At 37.2% G+C, this 26,401-nt stretch overlaps 1 protein-coding gene across 1 annotated transcript in view; it reads left to right on the forward strand.

The window, feature by feature from the left end:
- Window positions 1–21,743, forward strand: part of LOC150076379 (ubiquitin carboxyl-terminal hydrolase 36-like) — a 334,558-nt gene extending 312,815 nt beyond the window's left edge. The window contains exon 12 of the mRNA XM_090387341.1: window positions 21,657–21,743. Coding sequence (XP_090243467.1) covers window positions 21,657–21,743 — 87 coding nt within the window. The remainder of the gene's footprint in view (window positions 1–21,656) is intronic.
- The last annotated feature ends 4,658 nt before the right edge of the window (window positions 21,744–26,401 follow it).

The following is a 26,401-nucleotide window of genomic DNA, read 5'->3' on the forward strand; positions in this document are numbered from 1 at the left end:
GAGACAGAGAGAGTGGGAATTATTGAAGCCAATTCAGAAGAGCATTGCCCATGGTAAAGTAAAGTAAAGGCATGCAGCAGAGACATAATATCTATGAGACAGAGAGTGGAGAGACTCTGTTAGATATCAGTCATTAATTAGCCTAATGGCCCTCTTCTGAATAGAACCTAGAAACTTGAGAGAGGTTCTGGAGGGTATCGCCCCAGATGTGAGAAAAATATCTCATGGTAGGGCAGATCTACATTTTTTATAGAGTGAATAGCTGTTTGGAAGAAAAGTAATGCCAAGGAGAAAACCCAGTTTTTTTGATGCAGAGGAAGCAATATTTGTAATGTGCTAATGCCAAGAGAGATTCGAAGTCATATATCTCGATTGGATAATCCCCAATAGAGATATATCATCTTGTCTAGAAATTGAGTGTCATTGAAGATAAGTATAGGAGTAGAAGAATCCTTTTTGTGAAATATAAGACAGGACTGAAGTTAACTAAGTTATCTTTTCCCCACTGGAGAATTACCTGCATTTCAGGACTTGGTAGAGTATAATCGAGAAGTTGAATGTGTTTGAGCGGGGCAGGGTTTCTCAAACTGGAAGGTGGAATGCAGTGTGCTACCATCAGCAAAACTATAGATAGGTTTCCAGTAAATGGAAGAAAGTCATTAATATACAAGAGGAAAAGAGTGGGAGTAAAAATCAAACCTTGGGAACACCAGTATTAATGGAGAAGTTAGAAGACAGACATTTACCATCACCCGCAGTGAACAGTCAGAGAGAAAACTGGATATCCAATTAAAAAAAAAAACAGTTGGCAAACCATAAGATGGAAGCTTATTTAGAAGATCTTTATGCCAAACACGATCAAAGCCTTTGAAATGTCAAGAGCAACTGCTTGGATTTAACCAAACTTTTCCATTGAATTTGTCCACAGATGGGTAACATAAGCCAGAATATCACCAGTAGGTCGACACTGACAGAATCCTCACCAGTGATCATATGGAAGGTTTCTAGATAGATTAAGAGTTGGAAGTTAATTGATTTCTCCATTACTTTAGAAAAAGTAGAAGTAATTGCAATGGGACGATAACTGGATGGGTGAGATTTCTTGCCCCTTTTAGAAAGTGGCTGGATATGAGCAAATTTCCAAACAGAACGAAAAACATCTTTGGAATAAGAAAGTGAAAAAAGGCAACACAGAACAGGAATAAGTTCGGGAGCACAGGTTTTGAGAACAAGTGGAAAAATACCATTAGGACCTGTAGCTTTCTTAGCATAAAGATTCGTCAAAATCCTTCTGACATCGTTTTGACAGAAAGCCACAGGAGGCAATGAATGGATTGTACTGAGAATGGTGGGAGGTGATTTAATACACAAGTTGGAACAAAAATAGGATGCTAGCAGGTCAGCTTTATCCTTGGTTGTTGCTGCAATTTGCAGAACTTGGTATGAGCAACCCTTCATTCCCCTTGCAAATCTTATTGCCCATCTCTGTACTTTCTTAAGCAACTTTACATCCTTCCTAAAATGAGTCCTCCAGACCTGTATGCAATACTCAAGGTGTGGCCTGACCATTGCCTTATTATACAAAGGGATAATCACTTCCTTTTTCCTACTAGCAAAATTCCTGTATATCATCTATAATAACCGATGATCAGCAATGGCAGCTTGTCTGCACTGCTCAAAAAACTTCATATCTGAGTGCACAATTACTCCCAGGCCTTTTTCATTTTCTACCATCCGTACCACACAGTTGGCACATTTCTCTGAAGTTATTTCTAACCGCATTCAGTACAGGTGACCCCTGCTTAACCCTGATAGTTCGTTCCGGGAAAACAGAGCGCTAAGTGAATCCGCGCTAAGCGAGCGCCATATTCCCATAAGGTAACATATGTATTTGTGAGTTGCGGTCTATTCCATAGGATATTTTCTAATCAATAATAAATGGTAGTGAAAATATGCACCAATGTCGATTAAAAATATTTAATATTCAAAATTTTGTACATATAAAATATTCTACATTATATACACATATAATTATGAGGTAATTAACTAACGAAAATCATGAATTTATTAATTCGATGGCCCTGTGCTCTCGAGTTTTCGTATCTTTGGACTGAAAAATGTGTCGATTTTGGGTTGTGCTTTGTCCCTCTTCCTCTCATTGTACAACAACATGTAGGGATTCATTTCTTTCTTCAAATTTCTTATTACCTTGGCACTTCGTTCCATGTCAGGGTCGTTCTCCCGGAAATAATCACACATTTTTTCGTAGTGTTCAAAAGCTTCACTAAGTCCTTTTGCAGTCAGCGACTTCATCGGTTCTTCATCTATAGTATCTTGATCATCATCTCCCTCAATAGCAAACTCTTGTTCTTTTATAATTTCCATTAGTTCTTCATTAGAGAGGCCATCCCGGTCGTTGTCGATCATCTCTTGTACGATGTCTTCGTTAATTTCATGTAATCCTGCTTCTTTTCCGAGCTCAACAATTTTTGTTTTAACATTTTCAACGGAATCATCAGGTTCCTGGGAATGCTTTATGCAACTTTTCCAAACTTTCCTCCACACTCCATTCATGGTTTTCTGAGTCACTTCATCCCAGGCACTTGAAATGTTGTAGATGGCGGTTTTAATGTTATAGGATTTCCAAAACTCCTTTAAGCTCGGTACATTTTCAGTGTTGATGGCTTTAATAGCTTGGGGAAAGGTGTTCCTTATGTAGTACGCTTTAAATGTGGCAATTACTCCTTGGTCCATTGGTTGGATCAGAGACGTAGTGTTTGGATGCATGTAAAAAACTTTTATGTGATTGTTCAAGTCTTCTAAGCTCTCTTTGCTTGGGTGTCCTGGCGCATTGTCCATGATTAGAATAGCTTTATAACCAATGTTATTTTTTGCAAAATATTTTTCCACTGCAGGACAGAAGAACTCAGCATACCAATCAATGAAAAGTGGTCCTGGTTACCCAAGCTTTTTTATTAGCCTTCCAGATGACAGGTAGGTTTGATTTAGCTAAACCTTTAAGAGCCCTTGGATTTTCGGAATGGTGAACTAAAGGGGTTTTAATTTAAAATCCCCCGCAGCGTTACCACCCAACAACAAAGTTAACCGATCCTTCGCCGCTTTGAAGCCTGGCATGTTTTTTTTTTCTTTCGATATGAAACTTCTTTTAGGCATTCGTTTCCAAAAAAGACCTGTTTCATCTATGTTAAAAACTTGTTGAGCAGTATAACATCCCTCTTCAATAATTTTAACAAATTATTTTTTGAAAGTTTCGGCTCCTTGTTGATCTGCACTTGCAGCTTCTCCCTGTATTGCTACGTTGTGCAGGTTATAGCGTTCTAAATCTATCAAACCAGCCCTTACTAGCGTTAAATGGTTCCACATTTTTTTTCGGGCTGAGCTTCTTTTAAATCTTCATATAGGCTCTTCGCTTTTTCTTTAATAATAATTGAACTTAACGGAATTCTACGTTGAACGTTGTCTTCAATAAAATTATGTAGAAGTTTCTCCATTTCAATCATAATAGCCGGCCTAGCCCTGGTCAATTTAGTTGCCTGCAGGGGAACAGCTGTTTTTCCAGCTGCTAAAATTGATTCTTTATTTTTTATGATTGTTCCTACAGTTGAACCTGCCAGTCCTAAATTATTGCACACATCCACTTGTCTTTGACCGGAATCAATTCTCTTGAAAACGTCTAATTTAATTTTCAAACTCAATGTTTTTCTTACCTTTCCAATCTTTGCACCGCGTCCAGACATTGTTGCTTTTTCATTCTTATCCGCCATAACTCTCTGCAAATGTAACTGTGTTGCACTGATTGTGATATTAAATTAAATCTAGAATTCCTCTGGCAAGTGAGCTGAAGACGGTGACAAATGTTTTATTTATCTGAAAAATTCGATTTTACCGTGCAGTAAAATCAAATGGTTGTTTATTGCACGAAAATACTGTAATAAATTATGGTGTGAGTCATGGAGAATGTTTATGGAATTTCCAAAACAGTAAAACAAACAAATTTTATGTACTTCGGGTTACCACAAGGTCAGAGGAGTTCAGAAGACAAGAGAATACTGTACTGTACAAGAAACAGCACCGCATTTAGCACTCATGGGATTGATTGTGTGAAAAGCATTTCGCAAGTTATAGTTCCCACAGTAAAACAAAAGAAGAGATAGGGAATAAATCTATTTTTAGTATCTTTCTATTACAGTTCAGAACAGAAAATGCAGACTTCATAACAGCATATGACACTGGATGGTAAATTTTTTCAACTTGTGTACTAAAAAAGAATTTCTCCCTTGAAACTATCCACACCAAGAAAATAGAGCATATTGAAGGTTTCAATTTTGTACATAGAGTAGAAATTATAAAAATAATTACTGTAGTTAATTTCATGGTGGCTATTTTCTCCTTTTGCCAAAAAAAAAAAAAAAAAAAAGGCTCAAAACAGACTGGACTGAAGACTGATTTGCCAAAAATTCAATCTGTATGCTAGTAAAATAGCGTTATAGTGAGTTTTGACAGCGTTATAGTCAGATGCGGGTTATAATATAAGAACAGCGTTATAGCGAATCAGCGTAAAGTGAACCGCGTTATAACGGGGGCCTGCTGTACTTTGTATTTGTCAATGTTAAACTTCAGTGGCCACTTCTCAGCCCGTCTGCTCAACTTTTCTAGATCCTGTTGCAGTAGCGCAGTGCCATTACGGCCATTAACAACACTGTCAGTCTTTGTATCATCTGCATACTTGGACATTAAGCCTGTTGTACCTTCTTCAAGATCATTGATACATATATACAAAACAACAATGGGCCCAACACTGAACCCTGGGGGACTCCACAAAGAGCAGTGTCCATTGATTACCACTCTCTGTCTTCTCTCACTCAACCACCCTTTTATCCATTATAGCTGCTTGCCCTTAATACTATACTGCTCCAATTTGTACAGTAGTCTTCCATGTCAAACAGTATCAAAAGCTTTCCTGAAAACCAAGTATGTGATATCAAAATTATTTTTTGCATCCAGTTCTTTGTAACAACATCATAATAACCAATCAAATTTGTCAGACAAGACTTTCCCTTAACAAACCCATGCTGTGTCTGAATTATTGCTGTCTAGATGATCCTGCAATGCATCTTTAACCAGTGACTCCATTATTTTACCCAGAACAGAAGTTAAACTAACTGGTCTGTAATTATTCGTGTCATCCTTCGATCCCCCTTTGTGAATTGGGAACACATGTGCACATTTCCAGTCCATGGGGTCCTCCCCTTAGTCCGAGGATGCTCTCATAATTATGGCTAAGGGTTTCCTTACTTCCTTTGCCACCTCCTTTAATATAACTGGATAGATCCCATCCACCCCAGGTGCCTTCCTTATGTTTAACTTCGACAATTTCTCCTCCACTTTGTTCTCAGTTATTACAAAATCATTAAGCATCCTGTTACAATTTGATACCTTGTAGCATTTTCAAACCTTAATAACTCCTCATGTGTGAATGTAGATGCAAAATACTCATTCAGTTTGTTTGCTATCCGAGCAGGATCATCAACAGTCGAACCATCGATTTCAAGTGGACCAATCAGATTCATCCCCTTCCTTTTAGAGTTTATATAAGTAAAGAAATCCTTGCTGTTTTTCTTAGCATCCTTTGCCAAAGATTTCTCGTAATCTGCCTTCACCTACCTAACTTTCTTTGTGACTTGATTACAGACTAGCTTATCTATATGATAGGCTTCTGTGTTGCCTGATAATTTATGTGCATCCGATGCATTTTTCTTCTCTGTTGCGAGTCTCATTAGTTCATTTGACAACTATTTAGGCCTAAACCTTAAACAATATTTCTTAATAGGTATGAAACATTTAGTAGCTTCCACTATTAATTCCTTGAATGCTTCCCACTTAGAATTTGCTGTTGGTAACATCATCAGTGAGTCCCACTGTACAGAATTTAAAAACTGTCTGAGACCACTGTAGTCAACTTTACGGAAGCAAAAACCCCTTCCTTTACTCCTGATGGTAATTATATCTTTATGTAAATCCCACATCAGTACACTGTGATCACTTCCACCTAATGAACCTTTATCTGCAAATTCTTAATACATGAATGATCACTGCTGATAACCAGATCAAGAGTATTACCCTCTCTGGTTGCCTCTCGAACATGCTGCTGCTGAAAACAATCATCCAATAAGTGAGATATAGAGTAATGAGTTTTCAAAAATTAAAATATAGGAATGAAGAGAAGATTCTCAAAATTTCTTTGTTTTTTATATGATTAAAGATTCCAAGGAAGGGGAAACTATTTCACCATAATAACATAAAAACCAACAGAATTTCAACTATCTGTACTATTGCAAATGCAATAAGATCAAGTTTACTATCTGTTTATAATAGATTTCAGTAACAAAAAAGTCCAAATGGAAACTGCACATTATTTTTATTGTTTTATGGCCATGACGACAGAAATAACACAAAGGCATTTGATTCTTATAATCGAAGATATAACAATAAACGTGTAGTGCATTTTAATGATTTTAATTGGTTTTCTCAAATTTGATTCTACAAAGTGGCTGATTCTACTAAACAGTGACTGTGTTAAGAGGTGCCTATTACTTCACTTTACGATGATTAAATGTCTTGGCTTAAGATTGACTCCGACAGGACCACATAGCAGCCTTTGTAAAAGTGATGGCTGCATGACCACATAGCAGCCTTTGTAAAAGTGATGGCTACATGTTTTGTTTTTATATCCTTTAGTTGAAGTGATTTCTTGTGTTGTGCTTTAATCAATATATTAGTCTTAATCTTTTTTCAATCAATATCACAATTTCCATTATAAAAATGAATTTTCAGAGAGATAAATAGCTTAGTTTTAGAGTGAAAATTTCAGCTTTTGAGGTCTTGGAACGAATTACGGAAAAACAAAGTTTTATTGGGTTCACATTATGTTATTTTCAAAATACGATGACGTCTTTTATGTACACTTATGTTTTAAAATGTGAAATGTCATTAAAAATGTTATTGTTTGTTTGTTATTTGGTTTTTAGGAACATTAGCAACTAAGGCCACATTGCTCCGGGGATATGCGGTGGTCATTCCCTGACTTTTTCGCATCCTCCGTATTTGGTGATCGTGGGCTCGAACCCCCATCTAATCAAGAAGCGTGTGCTACGCACTGCTGCTCCTGCCCACCTGGCCACGGAGGTGCCTGTTAAAAATGTTATATGTATGTACAAACTGCTAAGTGTTAATTTCACCTTTAGTTGTTCTCATTATTGTTTTGCATATAAAGAGAGCAAATTGGCAGTAATCCATCCCCCCACCCCAAAAAAAGTTATAAATGCAGGTCATTATTATTTTTATTTGTTACTGTATAATTCAAATGCAATACTACTGTATTTGTCTCTTTATATATTGTACTGTTTACATAAATAAATTCATACTTTTTTTACTACATAGTCACTGTCAATAGTTTAAACACAATAAAACAAAAAAAAAAGTGGCACGTGTGCCGAGCACACATGGTAGATGATTTTATGTGAAACATTCTTCGAATTTCTTTTAGGTATTTTGATTTGTATATATTGATTACGAAATAAAAGAGCTTTTGTATTGTAAATATTTTATTAAACATTCACAAATTTCAATAATTTCAGCTGGAAGACGATACAATGGATTTATGATAGCTAAAGTTGTTATTATTTGGTTTTTAGGAGCATTAGCAACTAAGGCCATATTGCTCTGGGAATATGCAGTGGTCATTCCCTGACCTTTCTGCATTCTCCGTGTTTGGTGGTGACGGGCTCAAACCCCGGTCTAATCAAGAAGCGTGTGCTACACACTGCTGCTCCTTCCCACCTGGCTATGGAGGCACCTGATAGCTAAAGTAAGAGACATATACTTGTGATTGCAATGTATCTAAATGCCTCCGGAAAACTGTCGATTGAGGAACTCAATCTTGTAGTTGAAATTGACGGATTAGTGTTTGGAGTTAGATCAAACATTTCTTGCAGGAAAGTAATTAACGGTTTAGTTTCTTCCCATTTGAAATTAATATTGAAATCACCACTCATGATCAGGTGTATTTTATGTAAATCTCTCTTTAATAGCGCTGCACTTTGAATTGAGTATTGCAGTAAAACGAAATGAATGAAGTCAGTTATATCCTGTATGTCACTGTTAGGAGATATATAGACAACCATTGTATTATTTTTCATTGGATAACAAGCACTCCGCTGTACATATACCACCAACAAACAGCTGGTTCAACACTGACTGTTGAACCAGTTGTTTGTCGATAGATGACATCTAAGTATGGCCTAACAATGTGGACCTGATCCATCTTATTGTGATATATTGTGACTCCAGCTGTCCATTTGGTTTACGCTTGAAATGAACCATGCATTTGAAGTTCAGGTTGCTAATACAGTCAGTCCTCGTATAGCACGATAGTTGCGTTCCTAGAAACCCTCGTGCAATGCAAAATCATGCAATATAAACAACAGGCCCTATGGGAAAAATAGGGTTAGGTGCCGACCACCCAAGATTGAACACACATTTGTAACCAAAACATTACCAAACACAATAAATAATCGTAATAAAATACTTACGCATTTTATTATGACTATTACGTAATAAAATATTGCTAATGCTTTTACTTCTATCGTAAGCAAACTTGTTTTTGTTTGATTTTCTATCCAAACAGATGACAGGCTTTCCATATCTTCCAATTCTTTGTGTCTTAGTCTAATGGATTTTAATTACACTTTGAGTTGTTCCTGCTATGAAAGTTGTTTTTATTTTCTCTGCATTCTTTGTAATTCTCGGCGTTGCCTCATTTAGGTCTGTAGCACGTGCAATATATCACATGGTCTTTCATTTCATTTACCCTGGGGCTCACATCTGGTGAGTATGGGCCTGGCACACCCAGGGTCTTGAGCTGGATATCATCATTTTTCTCTTTCTTGGTGATTCCTTTCTACTTCTCTCTCTTTCAGGGTAATAGGGAAATTTTTTTTTTTTGGCCCGGTGCAGCATAAACCTCAGGCTTCCTTGCACCATATGGCTATTAATAATAATAATAATAATTTCGCTCAAAGCGTTTCACAATTTTATATTTTTTCTCTATCGACAGAGGCGGACTGGCCATAAGAATTACTGGGGAAACCCCGGTGGGCCGGAGGCCGCTGTGATTTTGGCCATAAACCATAGTATGAGGCCACTATGATTTTGGCCATAAACCATAGTATGAGGCCACTATGATTTTGGCCATAAACCATAGTATGAGGCCACTATGATTTTGGCCATAAACCATAGTATGAGGCCAATATAAATTTTCTCGGGTAAGAATTTTTGACCCAGTCCATCTCTGTTTATCGATATTGTTTTTCTTTTTCTCTCTGAATCTGCAGTGTCTTCACCAGGACGCTTCCTTTTCACACCTTTTAAGTATTTTACTCATTTTTAGGGAATAAAGCACACAATTACAAAACGAGGAGGCACGCTTGATACACATAAACAAAGCTGCGCGTGTGTAGCAACTGAATGAACAACACCGTAAAAACACCTCACATTTTACTAAAGCACATTTCTAGGGGTTACTACCATAAAACAATAAAAACAATTTCCAGTTGCGTTTCTGCTAGTGGAATCTGTTATAAACTGGTAGTAAACTCGATCTAATTGCATTTGCGATTATACTGATAGCTGGAATTGTGTTGGTTTTTATGTTATTATGGTGAAATGTGTTTCCCCTTCACTGATATAAAAAACATAAATACATTTTCAGAATCTTCTCTTCATTCCTATCGTGTTGCGTTCAGTTGGGGTGATTCTGCGTTTGACTGCCATTTCTTGTAAACACCAAGGCGAATCGTGCATAAGCGAATTCGGTTCGTGTTATATAAGATATCGTTCCTCTATTTATAAATCGTGTATGATCGAATTCGTATAGTGTAAACATGTGTTATACGACGACTGACTGTACTCTCATCATTTTCTAACCAAGTCTCAGATAGCAGCAAGATTTGGTGATGCTGTGTAACAGTGTTGGTGTGGTGTGGTGCACTCATATGCTTTGGAAGTTGAGTGAGAGAATTTAGAGTTCCTTCCTATCGTGGATGAATTCGAGCAAGCTGTCCTGTATTGTCTGTAACTGATTAGTTGGGAGCCTGGCAAACTCATTTTGTAGATTAATGGTGGGTGTAGTATTTCTCAGTCCACGGTAGGATCTCTTGTTGCCATTCAGTGAAACAATGTAAAGTCCATTGCTGTCAGTTACATGTGACAGAACAACATAAACCAGCTGCTGTTCATGCCCCTTTTTGTACTTGTAAACCACTGTATCAAACGTACCACCTTGCTTAAATCCCCATTCATACTGCAATACTCAAAGTGGATGATTGTAAGCAGTGGTGAGCTGTTAATATTTTAACAATGGACTCGCAGTTTTTCCGACTTTCTACCGAGTAAATCTGACCGGTCATGGAAGTGACGTCATCCGCAGCTTCCACTAGAGGCACTTTCCACGCTCGCACTACTAGTAGTGTGATTACAGCACATGATGCTTTTTCGTGACAGGCATGATATCTCAAGTCAAGGGCGGATTTAGGGAGGTGGACAGATGCGGCTTATTACCCCCTTAACCATGCGTATAAGTGAATGTATAAAACATTCCTAGGTCTATCTAAAAAAAAAAAATTTAAAAACCAGTCGTCATGCCTCGCCTTACGATGATAACTGGATAGGAGTGTCTGGAGTTCTAACTTTTTAGAATTTTTGAATAGTATGATGTCACAATCATGCTTCCTGAAGTTACTACTGTTGTATGATTGCAACAATACAATTATTTGTCAACAATTTCTTTTTTCGTCTCGCATTTTCGTTACATTCCATTGTTAGGTTGCGTATGTTGCTTCAACTACAGCCAGGTGGTCAAGAGCAGCAGTGCGTAGCACACGCTTCTTGATTAGACCAGGGTTCGAGCCTGTGACCACCAAATACAGAGGATGCAGAAAGGTCAGGGAATGACCACTGCATATCCCTGGAGCAATATGCCCTTAGTTGCTAATGCTCCTAAAAACCAAATAAACAAACAAACAAACAGCTTCAACTAAAAGGTCTCCTACTTCAAGAGTAGGAGACCGGCAGAATTGCTTAACAAGTACAGGTCAATGTTGAAAAAAAGCCGTGAAATAGGGTTGAATTTGAAAGTGTCTGCAATTCTGCCCAGACACGATAGGAGGGAGTATATGATGAGAGCCTTGTTGATCAATTCGGCCCTGGAAAGATTGTGCAAGGCTCAAGGGGTAGAATTTTTTTCAGCCTGGACTGTACTTGTTAACAGGAGAGATTGCTTCTACAGGGATGGGATACACTTAAATAGAAAGGGTGCAAGAATATTTGCCGATGCTATCGAGGCAGTGTTAGGTGGGTCGGAAAACTGCTAGCTTGGGGGGGGAGACAAAGATGAATAGATTAACAGTAACCACTGGCAGAGGTGAAAGTGATTCTTGCACTGCTTCTATTGGAATGAGCAGAAGCCTGAAAAACAAAAGATGCAGGATATTTCAGAGACTGCCGGGAGTCATTGCGGTACAAGTAAACACATGGGTTGTGTTAGGGTAGCTAAGAATAGAAATAGGTGCATGTATACTTGCGTGTACACCAATGCTAGGAGTTTAGTAAATAAATTTGATGAATTTTAGGTATTGCTCAAAACATCAAAGGCAGATATTGTTGGGATATCAGAGACGTGGTGTCACACAGATATAAGGAATGCAGAACTGGAATTTGGGGAGTACAACGTCTACAGAAAGGATAGACTAGATAGGAAGGGAGGAGGGGTTTTGCTATTAGTTAAGAAATACATAAAATCCAAGGAAATGAAGCCAGTGGACATCACTGGACAGTGCAGTGTCGAGTCAGTTTGGTGTGACATAAGCATTGGGAGATCAAAATTGAGAGTAGGAGTGTGCTATAGGCCTAATGACTCTGATGAGTATAATAAGAAACTGTAGAGGGAAATAGAGTGGGCCAGTAAATCAGAGATTCTTATAATGGGAGATTTTAATTTCCCAGATATTGACTGGAATTTGGGGGCTGGTCACTCACACACTAGCAAGGCTTTTGTGGATTTATTGGATGATTGTTTTCTACATCAGCATGTTCAGGAGGCAACTAGCGGGAGGAATACTCTTGATTTGATTATCAGCAGTGATTCTTCATGCATTAAGAATCTGCAGATAAACGAACCACTAGGTGGCAGTGATCACAGTGTGCTGAAGTGGGATGTACTCAAAGAGGTAACTACCATTAGGGGTAAAGGGAAGGTTTATTGCTTTCGTAAAAGCGACTACGATGGACTGAGACGGTATTTAAATTCTATGCAGTGGGACCAACTGATGATGTTACCAACAGCAAATGCAAAATGGGAAGCATTCAAAGAACTTATCTTGGAAGCTACTAGGCTTTACATACCAACTAAGAAATATTGTTCAAGGTTTAGGCCTAAATGGATGTCAGATGAGGCATATGGCAGAGAAGAAACATGCATGGGATACATACAAATTAACACATGACACAGAAGCCTATGATAGATACAAGTTGATCTGTAACAAAGTTACAAAGGAGGTTAGGCAGGCGAAGGCAGATTACGAGAAATCTTTGGCAAGAGATGCAAAGAAAAACAGCAAAGAGTTCTTTACTTATGTAAATTCTAGAAGGAAGGGGATGAATCAGATTGGTCCACTTGATATCGATGGGTCAACTGTTGATGATCCTGCTCAGGTAGCTAACGAACTAAATGAATATTTTGCATCGAGTTCACACATGAGGAGTTATTTAGCGAGGGGAAAGCCAGAGGTGTATTCAACTCTAGCAGTAAGCTAGAGAATATTGTAATAACTGAGAGTAAAGTGGAGGAGAAATTGTTGAAGATAAACACAAGAAAGGCACCCGGGACGGATGGGATCCATCCAGTTATATTAAAGGAGGCAACAAAGGAAGTAAGCAAACCTTTAGCCATAATTATGAGAGCTTCCTTGGACTCAGGGGAGGTACCCACAGACTGGAGATGTGGAAATGTCACCCCAATTCACAAAGGAGGATCAAAGGCTGACACAAGTAATTATAGACCTGTGAGTTTAACTTCTGTTCCAGGAAAATTAATGGAGGCACTAGTTAAAGAAGCACTGCAGGATCATTTAGACAAGACTTCAGCTATAGCTCGGACACAGCATGGTTTTGTTAAGGGGAAGTCTTGCCTGACCAATTTGATTGGATACTATGATGCAGTCACAAAGGAACTGGATGCAGAGAATAATTTTGATATTATATACTTGGATCTTAGAAAGGCTTTTGATACTGTTCCACATGGAAGACTGCTGCACAAATTGGAGCAGTGTGGCATTGGAAGCAAATTGCTGCTGTGGATAAAGGGTTGGCTGAGGGGGAGAAGACAGAGAGTGGTAATCAATGGACACTGCCTGTCATGGACTAATGTTATTAGTGGAGTCCCTCAGGGCTCAGTGTTGGGTCCATTATTGTTTTCTGTATTCATAAATGATATTGATGAGGGTATATCAAGCTTAATGTCGAAGTTTGCAGACGATACAAAGGTAGGCAGGGTTGTCAAGGACAATACTGACACTATGCTGCTGCAACAGGATCTGGAAAGGTTGAGCAGATGGGCTGAGAGGTGGCAAATGAAGTTTAACATTGACATTGGGAAACAGCAACCCCAGAGCAACGTATCAACTCTGTGGTACTACACTGACAGTGGTAGAGAATGAAAGGGACCTGGGAGTGGTTGTGCAAGCAGATATGAAGTTCTCTGAGCAGTGCAGACGGGCTGCAAGAGTAGCCCATGGTGTATTGTCAATGATATATACGAATTTTTCTAGCAGGGATAAGGAGGTGATTATTCCCTTGTATAAGGCAATGGTCAGGCCACACCTAGAGTACTGTATACAGGTCTGGAGGCCTCATTTCAAGAAGGATGTAGAGCTGCTGGATCGAATACAGAGAAGGGCAACAAGATTAGTGAATGGACAAAGGGGTGCTCTTACGAAGAAAGGCTTATGTTTTGCAAATTACAGTGTCTGGAGACTAGGCACCAGCGAGGTGATCTGATAGAGGTGTATAAAGCTTTGAATGGTTTGAACATGCTCAATGCTGATGGGATTCTTCCTCTCGCTCAGAATAATCACCTGAGAGGGCATAAATTCAAATTGAGGAAAGACAGATGTAGGATAGACGTGTGGAAATTTGCCTTTAGCCAGCGGGTGGTTGGTTGGTTGGTGGAACAGACTTCCATCCCTTGTCGTGGAAGTTGATAGCCTAAATAAGTTTAAGGCTCAGCTGGACAGGTATTTTGAACGAACAGAGGGGTGAAGTGGAAGTGGTTTTTTTTTTTTTTTTTTTGGCTGATGCTGCATAAGCTTGCTTTCTTGCATCAAATGCCTCTACTAATGCTAATGCTACATCAATTGGTGCTATTTTACAGAGATATTTAGATATGTTGTACTCGCATATATACATCTCTTACTTTAGTTATCATAAATCCATTGTATCTTGTCTTCCAGAAATTACGAAAATCTGTGAATGAGCAATAAAATATTTATAATAAAAAAGCTCTTTTATTTTGTAATCAATATATACAAATCAAAATACCTAAAAGAAACGCGAAGGATGTTTCTCATAAACCATCTACTGTGTGTGCTCGGCATGCGCTCAACTTTTTTTTTTTTAACAACTAGGGAAATACAGGTAGTCGTCGACTTACGACTGCTACTGCATCTCGCACCGCATTTCAGTCTGAACTGAGTATAAATACAAGATTGTTGCTAGGAAGAATGCTATACGCACATCAACCCTCTCTTAATGCAGTGCTCTCAGATTTTTCTACTACACTCACGTCCTATCTGTGTGGTCCCCGAAGCCTAATGGGAACAGTTGTGTGTGTAGCGTCAGCCCACTACCCAATAACATATGTTTGGCACGAATAAACTAGTCTTAATCTGTTTAGTCAACTTTGCCATCACAGTCAAACAAAACATCTTACCGATGTATGTATGTCGTGATTCATGCGTCTCAGTCTCTGTTTGCATACATTACATTTGCTATTATTGGTTCAGTTATATTTGTGTTACAATTAGCATTTTTTTAAAACCCCTAGATCTATTAATCTTAGATAATGCACCTGGCCATCCACCTCACCTAGACCACCTCCATCCAGATGTAAAAGTGTTTTATTTGCCGCCAAATACAACTCCACTCATTCAGCCTATGGAACAAGGGGCGATTTCCACATTTAAGGCGCAATAGCTTCGAACCATTTCGCCCAAGCTATAGCCGCAACAGACGCCGACCAGAACAATCTTTGCAAGAGTTTTGGAAACAGTACAATATTTATAAATGCAAAAAAATATTGCGGTCACGTGGGAGGCTGTGACAAAGAAATGCATCAATGGAATCTGGAAAAACTGTGTCCAGCATTTTGTTAATACTACTGGTAAATTTGATAGTGAACATGAACTTGAAATGGTTACAGAAAATATTGTAACACTGGCAAATGGACTTTCTTTAGAGATTGAAGTGGAAGATGTTGAGGAGCTGCTAGAGCAAGAATCTGGAGAACTTACGAATGAAGAAATTATCGCTTTGGAAGAAGAGAAAAATGAAGGTGAGGAAGAGCCAGAAAGAAAATTCACCCCTATCTGAAGGTTTTTCTCTTCTAAATATACTTCTTACACATTTTGAGTAAATGGACCCAAACATCGAACGATTTGCAGGGATTGAACGAATGGTACAAGATGCTTTTCGGCCATACCGTGAAATTTACCAGCAGAAAAGGAAACAAACAATTCAGACAAAAATCAACATATTTATGAGAAAAACAACTCCCACTACATCAAGTGGCGGCATTGATGACCCGCAGCCAAGCACGAGTGGTCAGTAAAATATTTCTATTTTCTACATATGTTTTGTTTAGTTCTTTAAGATAAAATATTTTTTAGGTTTTATACAGTATTTGATATCTTTTTCATATTTTTTATTTTTGTAAATAGTAAACCAATTGTGTTGTACACAGTGTCTGATTTACCTAAACTTGTCCGACTTACGTCCAGATCGCTTTACGACCAGTCGGTCGGAACCTAACATGGTCGTAAGTCGATGACTGTGTGTGTGTATAGTGGATACATTTTTTTTCAATTTTAATATTGTGAATAAAAAATAATACGAAATATTTCCCATATCACAAATAACATAGAAACTATCACAAAACATTCCACAATATAAAAACAAATATTACATAAAAAACAAACTTTCTAGAAAAAGTACACAAAAAATCACAGATTACATGAAAAAAAAATTATTTCACAAAATATTCAAGAAAAATTTATTCCAAAAATTGCCATATACAATTTACTTCTTTATTGATATTTGTTGTCAATCTTCTGCTTTGCTCAATAGCGATGATTACAGAGGAATGATTTGACGTAACGATCTGGATCAAATTGAAGCAATGGTTTTCCATTTAGATGTATGGTCATCATAATCTGCAATGTATTTAACTGTCAACGTTATTCATTCATTCATTCATTCATATAATATTATTCATTACACTGAAAGCTCGATCAGCTTCAGCACTACTAATCGGAATGGTTTCAAAGATATTTCTGGCTTTCTTAATTGAGAAGGGAATTTCACTCATTTTTAAAGATAAACTGTCTTTGACAAAATCTCGGAAATCATTAATTTTTACTTCATATTTTATCAGAAAACTTAAATTTCTTATTTGGTTTTGACTGTCTTGCCATCAAGACGAAAGTTATTTCATATTCCACGATTTTGGGTAGCACATGTTTAAATTTCTTTCTTTTTTTTTTTCTTTTTTTTCTTCGTTCAACGGAAACTATTTTAAATGTAATTACCAAGGGGAATCAAAAAAATTTGCTATAAAGAAGTTCATTAAATAGAGATTGGAATGTAATTAAATTAAAAATGAAGCAATTTTAAAATACATAACTGATTGTTTCACCCCCCCCTCAATAATTACATATGCCTGTTTGTCGGAGTAAAGGGAACCACAACACAGGTTGACCAGAAGCTATAATCCATGTCGAGGATCTTCTTAATCCACTGACTGGCTATGGAAAGCATATTGACTAGCGCGACTTCTTAGTATGTGACTACATAGGTTTTACAAACACCACTAACATTTTGAAACAGTAATCCCTTTCACCCTTAATTTGCACTTTTTAATTACCTAAATTTCCTAAAGGCCAGAGGTGAGAACAATGCATACAAAGTTGTCTCTCCTAATCCGTTCGTTACATGGAAATTTTCTTCGTTCAACAGAAACTATTTTAAATGTAATTACCAAGGGGAATCAAAAAAATTCGCTATAAAGAAGTTCGTTAAATAGAGATTGGAATGTAATTAAATTAAAAATGAAGCAATTTTAAAATACATAACTGATTGTTTCACCCCCCCCCCTGAATACTCAATAATTGCATATAGGATTTTATTTGTAAAATAAATGATCATCTCAACAATGGGCCCGCAGATTTTCAAAAAAAATAACAATGGGCTCTCGCAAGCCCACTATAGCTCACCACTGATTGTAAGTTTTCAAAGGCGCCTTCTTGCAGTTGCATAACAAGGCTATGTAGGTCATTACAGCATTCTTCGTCAGGGTTGCCGTTATCATTGTTTTGACACATCACCTTATAAATTTCCATTGTTTTTCAAATGTCTACATCCGATTCATACAATTTACACTGATTTAGTATGAGATCTTCATTATCATCGTAGATCTTGATATATGCCATCTCTGATTCCTCATGGCGAAATGGAATGTGCAGTGTTACCATCCCACATTTGTACTCGTTGAGATAGTGAGTCATGTCAGTTTCAATAGTATATTCTTGGATACTGTCATTTCTTTCAGATCCTGTTAGTGCTAAATGTGTAATTTGCGACAGAGTAACATGATCCAAGTGGTGTGGTCTCGTATTTTTCAAACCAATTTTCTTTCCATATGTCACACGAATGCTTTGCAAAGTTCTTGTTCATCTCTTGATTGGACTTCCTCACTCTCTGCCACTTGATCGGCCAAACAATGGGAATGTAAACTACCACCATAGGGCTCTCTGACATGGGCTGATGTAGCAAGTACATAGCAGGTACCAGTCAAGTACCTTCTTCACTTGTGATCTCGATGCTGTTGAGCTTATCAATGGATAGTTTTCTCTTGATTAACATAATGTTGAACCCTGGGTGCTTGTTCATGATTGTAATGTTTATCGCTGTAAATTGTTGATCCCTCGGTTCACATACTCAATGACATATGCAGCACAAGAGTATTCCTCCGTGATGAATTGGATGTCACTGTTTGATTTCAAAATGTTAGAGATGCACTGGTCGAACGGATTGCGCCACTTCTCACTTGGTTGATGTTTGAGAAATACCTTGGGCTGATTTATGCCAGCACTGAGCACATCCAAGTAATAGCCTTACATCATTTGCCCTGGAGAAAGCATCAATGTCAGCATAATCATTATCCTCTAGATTTTGCCACATCTTGTAGTGAGTGGCGTATTTTATTTTCTCTCTCTCATGGGCAGTAATATAGTGGTCAAGCAACAAGGCACAAATTTTGCTTCAAATCAACATGTCAGTTATCTGCCATTATTTTCTTGTAACATGTGAATGTATATTTGTGAGTTTGAAGCGTGATGCAACCCAAAGCTTGCTAGAGGAGACAGACACTAACTTGACGACCATTGTGATGGTATTTTCTTGGTTCTCACCCAAAGGGTCTTTGAGAGTGTTATTTAGCCACAGAAAAATGTGCACATGGACTTCCGCGATGTTGAAATTCTGTGTGCTTGAAAACATTGACCATGTAAATTGACCAAATGAGCTATAACGTCTTAACTGCAATATGTTCAACATCCACAATGTTACAACGCAGATGTTACAACTTCTTTGTTCACCATCATTGTCTTCTGCATGAAGTCCATGTTGCTTGCGTCGTCCTTACTAATGTCTCACTCGTTATTCTGTAACTTGTACAATAGCTGAAGAAAGTGCAGCCAACCAATTTCATTGCCACTCAGAGTCAAGAACACTGTAGGTTTACCGATCTGTCTAATAGCAAATAGATCGCGCTTACGTTCAGGCCAGTAGTAGGTCGAGTTTGGAATTGTCCTTAGGAAGGCCAAATTGTTTTCGATTCAGCTGTTAATGTATTCTTTATTCTTTGGATTGAACATGCTTGCGGGTCAGTTTAATATCTTTACCTATGTATTTGAAAGCCACCATCAAAGAGTCTCGTTCTTAATCTCATTATCTTTATTGCTATGTAAAGATGATATGGAGACACCACATCAGTCAGATCGTCTGAGCTCACTCATTGCCATCATGAACGGAAATTCCCACGTAATTTCGTGAACGGAGTCCCACGTAAATTCTTTCTGAATATTCTGAATTGTCCAAGATGTAAAAAGGACAGTTCCTCTGCATGGTCATCAAACAGTAAGCTCTGCAGTATGTTAGTTTCTCCTGGGGCAATTCTTAGATATTTATCATTGCTCCAGAATGTTTGCTGTTGGGCAATGAGACTTTCCTTGATTGGAACCGTTTTGCTTATGTTGTCTTTAGCCAAATTAATTTCCATGTGACTGTCATCAAAGAATGACTGATTTATCATGATTTGATACAATCAATAGAAGTGTATCGACCAAATACTGAAGCCACACTTTTAACTCCTGCCTTTCTTACTAACCCGATCGAATAGCTAAACTTGTGTATTTTTCTGAGTTTTATATGCATGTTTATACAATGATTGTCATCAATCTCCCTTGGCAAGTCATGGACCATCATGTTAACTGAAATGAGCACATTGATCACTTGGTCCAGAATGCCATATTGTCTGTATACAGCTATTACACATAAGGATCCTGTTAACATCAAGAAATGCAGTGCTATCAATGTGTATCTTTAGCAGCTGGTTTCTTTGTGTCATTTTTGAGCCATAGACGATCGCAAATGTAGCATACAGAACAGAAATCATTTTTCATAAATCTCCTTTCGAACTCTCAATGCTCATTCTTATGTAAATAGTAGGCAGCTTAAGGAAAAGAAGCGGATCATTTAATCTCATCTGCTCTGCAATTGGAGAAATGTTCCACTGTACATAATACTCATTTGTGGTACATCATTGTTAGATGGAGCAGTGGCATAACGCTCGATTTTCTGTTTGTCTTTTGAGCAATCTCACTAGTCTTTTTTGTTATTGAGCACTCCTACTACCTTCGTCTTTATTTTCTTAGGTCTTGTCACTTTCATTCTTGCTCGATACTCTCGAGAACACTCTGCACTTGACTTCAGCATCATTGAATAACTTTTCCAAAATTGATGTGAAAACTTCTATAGTGGCACCTAATGGAATGTAATGAAATTGTTGACAAATATGGATTTCGCTAACCTCTTCCAAGCCAAGGATGTTTCCACATAAAATAAAACATCTTTCGTGTGTACAAGGTACGCTTTTTTTAAAGTGATCTCAATAGTCTTTTTCATTCTTGCACACTCATTGCTATCTTCGTCTTTATTTTCTTAGGTCTTGTTGCTTTCATTCTTGCACGATACTCTTGAGAACGCTCTGCACTTGACTTTGGCATCATTGAATGACTGTTCCAAAATCTCGCATTTTTATTACATTCCACCTAACAGTGGAATGTAATGAAAATGAGAGATGAAAAAAGAAATTGTTGACAAATATTTATATTGTTTTGCAGTCATCTGACAAATACTTGTATTGTTGCATACTATTCAACAAATGGCTAGAATGAAATGGGTAATTAGATGATTGGCTTCGATTTCACTAACCTCTTCCAAGCCAAGGATGTTTTTTTATGCTTCGGCAGAATCAAATGGGTAATTAGGCTGTTGGCTTGGATTTATCCAACCTCTTTCAAGCCAACGATGTTTTCACATAAAATAAAACATCAAATGGGTAATTAGGCTATTGGCTTGGATTTCACTAACCTCTTCCAAGCCAAGGATGTTTCAATGCTTCGGCACAATCAAATAGGTAATTAGGCTATTGGTATGCATTTTTAAAAATTTTTATTTTTATTGTTTTTCTAATGCAGTTTGACGAAATTCAAAATTGAATTTTGAAAACTGTTTACTAGAACTCAAGACATCGATCTGTTCCCAAAAAATGTGTCACACTCTAATCACAGTACCAATGAGTGCTCAGCAAACTAGTGGTTGGAGTGTGGGAAGTGCCTCTGGCAGAAGACGTAGATTACATCACTTTTGTAACATAATTTTCGTGACCAGTCAGATTTACTCGGAGTAGGTGCCCCCAAAGGTGTTTCACGTCAAAAATAGGAAGCGACTAGGGAATGTATTTCATTTTGTATCATTTTGTAACATGGGTTTCTGTAGAAATCAGCTGTCTGCTTAATATGTAGGTTTTTAAGAATGTAACCTGTATATATTAATCAGTGCAGCTGATTGACTAGAGTGCAATCAGCACTGTAGAATTCTTATAAGTTTCAAAGTTATTGTGCATTTTAGCTTCTACATATGACAGTTACTGAAATACATAATTAAAACTTTTCTTTTTTATTCAGGTGCACAAGGTTAACTTGGTTACAGTACTGAACCAGAGGGCTTATGTACTTTTTTATGTCAAACACCCAAATAGAAAATCTGTTTAATTAATAGTAAGCATGATTTTGGTGTATGCTAAATAATTAGATAACTCATTATTCTTAGTTTTGATACTGAAAGTAATCAGCTTGGAATCCATTTTGTATTCACAAAATAGTTGATCTATTTATGATGTTTGTAAAAATCTGATGAATTATCCTTCACTTACAGATGAAGAAATGCAGTACTTCCGGTAGGTAATACTGAACTATTTCTTTAATAATTAGTCATCCCCCCTATAATGACATCCCCCTCCTTAAAATTCTTTTTCTATAGTAGAAAAATGTTTTAATGAACTTATTTTGTAACTCATTGTTAATTTTATCACTGTGTAATAACTTGATATGTTTCTATAACAAGTGACTGGACATGCTTGCTGGAAGAAAATTTTCACACATCTGTCCTACAACCATCCTTTTTCAATTTAAATTTATGTTCCCTTATCTGTGTTAAGTGAAAAAGAGTAAGAATGGCATCAGCATTTACTTAATCGATTTAAAGCCTTAAACACTTTGACCAAGTGCCCAGTTTTGTTTCCCAGTGATGCAAATTGCAGAACTGAAAGCATTTATGATAAGAGTACCCTTTTGTATCCTTGACTAATCTTGTTGCTCTTCCTTGCCCATTCCAACAGATTCATATCCTTCTTAAAGTGAGACGACCTATATGCAGTAGTCAAGATACAACATAACCATTGCCTTATACAGTGGCATAATCACCTCTGTCGCTATTGGCAAAAACCCATGAGCTTTGCTAGCACTGCTCAAAAGACTTATGTCAGACTGTCCCTTTTTTTTTTTTTGCCACCTTGAGTTTGATACCACTCAGTTGATAGGTTATTCTGGGATTACTTACTACCCATGTTGCACACCTTGCATTTATTGAATTTAATCTTCAGTTGCCACTTCTCAGCACATCTATCCAATTGATGCCCGGATTCCTGTCATTAAAAAACCTGCCAACCTTTGTCAGACTGTCCCTTTGTATCATCCAGACTTAGTAAGCTTGATATGCCTTCATCAATATCATTAATAAATATTGAAAACAATAACCAGCCCAGCAGTGATCCCTGAAGGGCTCTACTAATAATATTATTCCCAGAATCACAGTGCTCATTTGTAATCACCCTCTGTCTTCTGCCACCCAACCATCCCTTTATGTGAAAGGTGTATTTGCTTTCAGAAGTTTTTCTTCTTCCAAAAACTGCTTAGCTGCACATTTAGAATCAAGACATTTACTCACTTCTTGGCACAAGGTCACTAATTGAGCTACATGTTGTAGCTCACAACAGTGCCTTTGAGTTTTTAATGAATAATAGATCATCTACTGGGTGATGTTATTCAATTAAAAACTAGATTAATTACTTGTGTTTGCTGCCTAATCCATGTGTTTCTCTTCTTATCCAACAATCTGATTCCTAATAAAATTCATTCCATTCTTTGCTGTGTATTTTTCAGATTCTCTTCCATTCTTTTGGTGAGTGACCACGTTTCACTTCGTCATGGCAGGGAGCATACATTGGTTCATTTTTTTACGTTTCAAACAAATTGGGATATTGCTCCTCAGTATGTGACTTTATTTCCTGAATGCTATCCATCTGAAATTTATTTTTCTCTTGACTCACAGCCATTTATTATTACACCTAATGACTTTAATTCTGTGGCATACTTCTTCGGCATTACTTTGGTTTTAGCCATATTCATCTTTAGTCCAAAATCCTTACTAACTCCGTATAACTAAGGTTTTCCTCTAATTCTTCAGGATCGTGGCTTATGATCACAATATCAACTGCAAATCGCAAATGGTTTAGGTACTCTCCATTCACATTTACCCCTTTCTGCAACCAGTCCAATCTTCTGAAAGCTTCAAGGGCAACATTAAACAGCTTCGGAGATATGGTGTCTCCTTGTCGAACTCCTTTCTCGATTTTAAATTTGCTACTGTCTTTGTCTAGTCTAATAAAGGAGGTAGCATTCTCATATGTTTTCTTCAAAATTATAATATATGGGGTATCTATGCCTTGTCTTTCCAGTACCTGAAACATTGCATTAAGCTGTAAGGAGTCAAATGCCTTTTCATAATCCACAAATTCCAGGCGTAATGGTGTTTTATATTCATTAGCTGTGAAAATACGTGAAGGTGATCCATAGTTGAATATCCTGTCCTAATGCCAGCTTGCTCTTTCGGTTGATTCTCGTTAAGTAATCTTTCTAATCTGTTAGTGATGACCCTTGTGAACAACTTGTAGATGTGGGACAAAAAGCTAATTGGTCTATAATTTCTAATTTATCTCCTTTCTTATGCATCAAAATTATGATTGCATTATTCCACTCCTTAGGCACTACGCCTTTTCTATTGAATTTTGTATAGTCTTGCCAGTTTCTGTCTCATGCCTCTTCCTCCCAATTTTAACAACTCTATAGTAACTTCATCTTCATCGGGGACTTTTTGGTTCAATTTCTTTAATGCATGTTCTATTTCATTAAGAAGGATATGTTGTATATGTTGCAAATTTGTGATCCATCTTCCACTCTGCTGGCTTCATTCCTTTTCTCCTTATATAATACTTTATAGCAGTCTTCTGCTTTTTTATTTGAATTATGCCTTCTCTGCTATTTATAAGTACACCATCACTATTTTTCAGATTCAGTATCGTTTCTCTTTCTATTATTGCTCATGACTGCTGATTTAAGTCCTTTGTTTTCCTTTAATGCTTGTTCTACTTTTCCTGTGTTAAATCTTCTTATGTCCTCTCTGAGTCTCTTTCTAATGGCTTTGCATAACTCAGTATACAGTAAGTGTAGATGATAGATAAGAGAGGATTACAGAGTAGAGCAGGATTTCAAAGGTTATTTAGTATATTGTAAAGTTTATTTTAATAAGTTTTTTTTTCTTTTCTGTAATAGTTTGATTTTTTTTAATATTATAAATATAATTATTTGAAAGTTCCTTTTATTAATAATTAGTAAATTTTATAAGGGTTATTACAAGATCCACCTTGAACATTTTATCAGAGGATACCATGACTCATATGGAAATAGCCGATGGTGATTCCCGGGTGAGTCATGATTTTATCCCTTGCAGAATGTGCTCTGCTTGGCGGATGATTGCCGCCAAGCAGAGCTTCTTCAGAATTATCTAGATAGACTTCAGGGATGGTCAGAAAAATGGCAGCTATGCCTTTAACCCAGGAAAGTGTAAGGTATTGCACCTGGGGAACAGTAATCCCAAAATAACTTATACACTTGGCGGGATTAAACTAAAGCCGGCAGTGGAGGAAAGGGACTCGGGTGTTACGATATGGTCAGACTTTAAGTTCTCTGAGCATTGTAGACAGGTTGCAAGGAAGGCCCATGGAGTCCTATTGATGATTTATTGAACAATTGCTAGTACAGATAAGGACATCATAGTCCCATTTTATAAGGCTATTGTTAGGCCACACTTGGAATACTGTGTTCAGATATGGAGACCGCACCTAAAGGACATTGTGCTTCTTGAAAGGGTTGAGAGATGGGTAATTCGCCTGGTGAGATCAGCAAAAGGGCAACCATATAAGGAAATACTTCAAATATGTGGGTTGCAGAGCTTGGAAACTAGGCACCTTAAGAGGAGACTTGATTGAGGTGTTTAACCCCTTCCCGGAACATTTTTTTCCTGAAAATGTGCCATAACGGATTGACTTTTTTTATTTTACAGATTAAAAGTATGCATCATGCGAATACTCATTGTATAGTTTTTTGTGTTTTTTATAATTTTTTTAGTAGAAAAACATGGGAGTAATTAACCCATTTGGGCTATCCCGAGTTATCTCATGTATGCCAAAAAGTGTGCAGATTATACAGATTTTTTTTTAATAAATTAGTAGTTTAGCTAAAAGAAAGGAACATAAAACACTCTTCATTACTCATTATTTCCGCCACATTATTCATTACTCCCGCCACAAGTGATAATCGTGAACTAACTACATTGTGACACACGGCCACCACAAATGGATAGGTGAGGTGAGCATTGCTTACGGGCTACAGTTCAAGATTGCACCAAAATATTTTTCAATATTGTTTTCTAATTGGTTAACGCTTATCAGTATTCAGCATTTAGGACGGAAATTTTATTTTGCTTATTGGTGGCCCATTGTTGACATTGTTTGCCCATTCTGACATTATTGTACAAAAAGTAAATATATGAAAGCCAGTTGTCTGCTGCCAGGCATAAGAGAATCCAGAGAAATCTAGGGATTTATCTGGCTAATGCAAAATTAGCCAGATAAATGCTCGAGAAAATACGTTTCATTGAACTTGCGAATCGGTTCATCCAGTCACAATACAGTCTGTCCTCGCATAGCACGATAGTTGCGTTCCTAGAAATCCTCGTGCAATGCAAAATCGTGCAATATAAACAACAGGCCCTATGGGAAAAGTAGGGTTAGGTGCCAACCACCCAAGATTGAACACACATTTGGAACCAAAACATTACCAAACACAATAAATAATCGGGTAATTTTAATCGTTATAAAATACGTAAGTATTTTATAACGATTAAAATACGTAATAAAAATAATATTATATTATAATAAAGTATTTTTAGTATTTTTTAATACTAAAAAAGTATTTTTACGAATAAAATACGTATTTTATTCGTAAAAAAATTATTATATTAAATAAAATAG

This window comes from Mastigoproctus giganteus, chromosome 13, assembly GCF_048544385.1.
Source record: "Mastigoproctus giganteus isolate SK-2022 chromosome 13, ASM4854438v1, whole genome shotgun sequence".
NCBI classification, from domain to species: domain Eukaryota; kingdom Metazoa; phylum Arthropoda; class Arachnida; order Uropygi; family Thelyphonidae; genus Mastigoproctus; species Mastigoproctus giganteus.